The sequence below is a fragment of the Electrona antarctica genome, assembly GCF_951216825.1.
Source record: "Electrona antarctica genome assembly, chromosome: 17".
Lineage (NCBI taxonomy): Eukaryota > Metazoa > Chordata > Actinopteri > Myctophiformes > Myctophidae > Electrona > Electrona antarctica.
The window spans coordinates 5,414,092-5,417,432 of NC_136798.1; the positions used below are offsets into that span (position 1 = coordinate 5,414,092).

A 3,341-nucleotide genomic window follows, 5' to 3' on the forward strand; every position below is an offset into this window, starting at 1 on the left:
AAATGTCTGGCTTTAAATGTTAAGAGTGTGAAGACATTCATTTTGATCTTTTGTTAATATGAGTTAGTTAGTGTTATAGTGGATTATGTTGTTGTGATTTGTAGTATGTTTAAATGTTATTCTGTCTTCCCCTTTGTGTCAAGAGTGGTCTGATCCCCTCGTGTCTCATTTTGGTTAAGTCAGTCTAAAGCCCGGCCCCTAACCACACCAAAGGGTCACCATGCAACTCCTTGGGTCCAAACGGTTGCAAGGAGTTAACGCTAAAACCGTCTTGACCCTTTGGTGTGGTTTGGGCCATTGAATTCCATGCATTGAATCACTATAGGGTCAATGTGGGTCAACGTGGGTCAACGTGCAACAAGACATATCACACCGCAGGGACAACGCTAAAACCGTCTTGACCCATTGGTGTGGTTATAGGGCTTTACTGTGATGTTCAGTTATTTTTGTCCACATTTGTTTTGGGCCTAGAATGCATGTCTGTCATGCATTCTAGGCCCATTATATTCATGTAGAAACTACACACTTGTCCTGGTGTCTCTCTTTGCCGACCCACTCTGGTCCCTGACAGTTGGAGGCACTATACAAATTGGATGCATTCATAAATATGTTGTGAGTATCTTCTCCGATTTCAGAGCACTGTTGACGCCATAGATCAGATCTATTATTAAGTTGAAGTTGCAGCAGCTTCTGTGGCAGGAGGTGTCGGGCGGGTGGGTGGCTGTTATGTCCAAATACAGAACTGGCCGCGTCTGGCATCGGCGCAAACCGGCATTGTTAGGCAACAGTTGATGTGCAAATCCCTGTGCGCAATTCGGGCAGAGTATACCCAAAGGTGGACCTGCCAAGATGTCAGCCGGTGGATTATGACCAAATATGGACATTCACAATGTCAGTGAAAATCGGCATTGTTAAACAGTGGTTTCTGTGAATGATGACACATGCCAATATATGGGCATGATAGACTGTATATTTGTTTCTGTATTGTATAACTCTTTAAAACAGAGCTACAGAGTACTGCACCTGAATGTTTCTATAGCTCCCGCTAGCAAGATGCTGTTAGAAGCGGTTGAAGAAGACGTAACAGTCGTCTGTAATGCTGTTGCTGCCCCAGTGCAGATTCTGGTGGAGCCAGTGGGACGGTGGTTTGAGGCTTTTGTCAAGAGAAGGAACAGGAATGTGTCAGCCTCCTACCAGGAGCTGGAGGAAGAGGAGGAACTGTCGGAGGAGTCAAAGGAGTCAACTGATGAAGAGTTGCAGCTGGAGGAGTACCCAATGCTCAGAACATTGGACCCCAAAAACTGGAAGGATCAGGACCACTATGCTGTCCTTGGACTGGTCCATGTGCGGTACAAGGCCACACAGAAGCAAATTAAAGCTGCCCACAAAGTAATAGTGTTAAAGCACCACCCTGACAAAAGGAAAGCTGCTGGAGAACAGATTGTAAAGGGAGACAATGACTACTTCACATGTATAACTAAAGCTATGGAAATCCTGTCAGAACCTCTGAAAAGAAGAGCGTATGACAGTGTAGACCCGACCTTTGACAAAGCTGTGCCTTCAAAGAATGGGGGCAAAGAGAACTTCTTTGACGTGTTCGCTCCCGTGTTCGAGAGAAACGCCAGATGGTCTTCCAAAAAGAATGTGCCCAAACTAGGAACTATGGATTCCACTTTTGAAGAAGTGAATACTTTTTACTTATTCTGGTACAACTTTGACTCATGGAGAGAGTTCTCGTATCTGGATGAAGAGGAAAAGGAGACGGGTGAAAACAGAGATGAGAGGAGATGGATTGAAAAGCAGAACCGTGGTTCCAGAACTCAGAGGAAGAAGGAAGAGATGACTAGAATAAGAACACTAGTTGATACCGCTTATAACTGTGATCCTAGAATAAAGAAATTCAAGGAAGACGAGAAAGCCAAGAAGGAATCTGAGAAAAAAGCTAAAGCTGAAGCCAAGAAGAAAGAACAGGAGGAGAAGGAGAGGGCCCAGCAGGCAGAACTGGAGGCAGCTCGCTTGGTGAAGGAGAAGGAAGAGGAGGAGGCCAAGCAGGCAAAGAAGCAGAAGGAGATCCAGAAGAGGGCCATCAAGAAGGAGAGACAGAAGCTCAGGACCTCCTGCAAGAACTGGAACTACTTTGCTGATGCTGAAGCACACAGCGTGAAGATGATGGAGGAGGTTGAAAAGCTGTGTGAGCGTCTTGGGTTAGCAAGCTTGCAGTGCCTGAATGAAGCACTGGCCTCTGCTTCCAAGGAGGAGGGAAAGGCAATTGTGGATAAGCAGGTGAATGAGGTGGATGCTCAGTTGCAGAAGGGGTTGCCAGAGGTTCATGCAGTCTTGCCAGAGGTTCAGGCAAGACAGGCTTCCTGCAGTGCTGAACAGGCCAACGGGGGTGGAGGGGCTGGAGCAAAGGACTGGAATGAGGAAGACCTCCAGCTGCTCATCAAAGCAGTCAACCTGTTCCCTGCAGGAACCAATGCCCGATGGGAAGTTGTTGCCAATTACATGAACTTGCACTCTAGCAGTGGCAATACGTGGACAGACAAAGATGTCATCAACAAAGCCAAGACCCTCCAACGGCTGGATCCTTTGCAGAAAGATGAGATTAACAAGAATGCCTTTGAGAAGTTTAAGAGGGAACATGCTGCAGTGCCACACACTGTGGACAACGCAGTGCCTTCAGAGAGATTTGATGATCCTGCTGCTCCCTGGACGACAGAGGAACAGAAGGTTTTGGAACAGGCTCTGAAGACCTACCCAGCCAGCACCCCAGAGAGGTGGGACAAGATTGCAGCTGCTGTACCTGGACGATCCAAAAAGGACTGCATGAAGAGGTACAAGGAAGTGGTGGAGATGGTCAAAGCCAAGAGGCAAGTGGCAGTGAAGAGTTAAACATTACTAGAGCTAAAAAAAACTAATCCAAAGCTAATTTCCAAGGACTATCATGTTATGTCAGTTCCTTCCCCACCAGCGTAGTGACGTTCCACATCCCCAAAGTCAGCCTCTGCTGCCTGGGTCTGGTCTGTCCAAAGACTCTGCTGTCACTGCCACCCGTCTGGCAGCGCACCTGACCTGACCTGCTTGCTTCCTAACGTGGGTTGGTGGGCCCACGTGGTGGAGAAGATGTGTCCACGTAACTTCTTTGGGCTGTGCCCGACTGTGTTCCGTGGTAAGCCCGGCCACCAGGTGCTCGCTGACGAACCCTACCTCCGGGACTTGCTCCATAGGAGGGCACTTGGGCTTCCTCCAGGCCGGGTCACACTTTCTTGTATGTTCTTCCATGGGGTGTTTTTGAACCATTCTTTGTCTGGCTGCTCCACTGAGACTACTTTGCCATGAGG

At 47.9% G+C, this 3,341-nt stretch overlaps 1 protein-coding gene across 1 annotated transcript; it reads left to right on the forward strand.

Annotated features, from left to right (window-relative positions):
• Window positions 1-1,053: 1,053 nt before the first annotated feature.
• On the forward strand, window positions 1,054-2,892 carry LOC306940581 (dnaJ homolog subfamily C member 2-like; the record flags this gene model as incomplete). Its single annotated transcript, XM_079525678.1, has 1 exon — window positions 1,054-2,892. The coding sequence occupies one exon, from the start codon at window positions 1,054-1,056 to the stop codon at window positions 2,890-2,892; it is 1,839 nt and encodes a 612-aa protein (XP_079381804.1).
• Window positions 2,893-3,341: the final 449 nt, after the last annotated feature.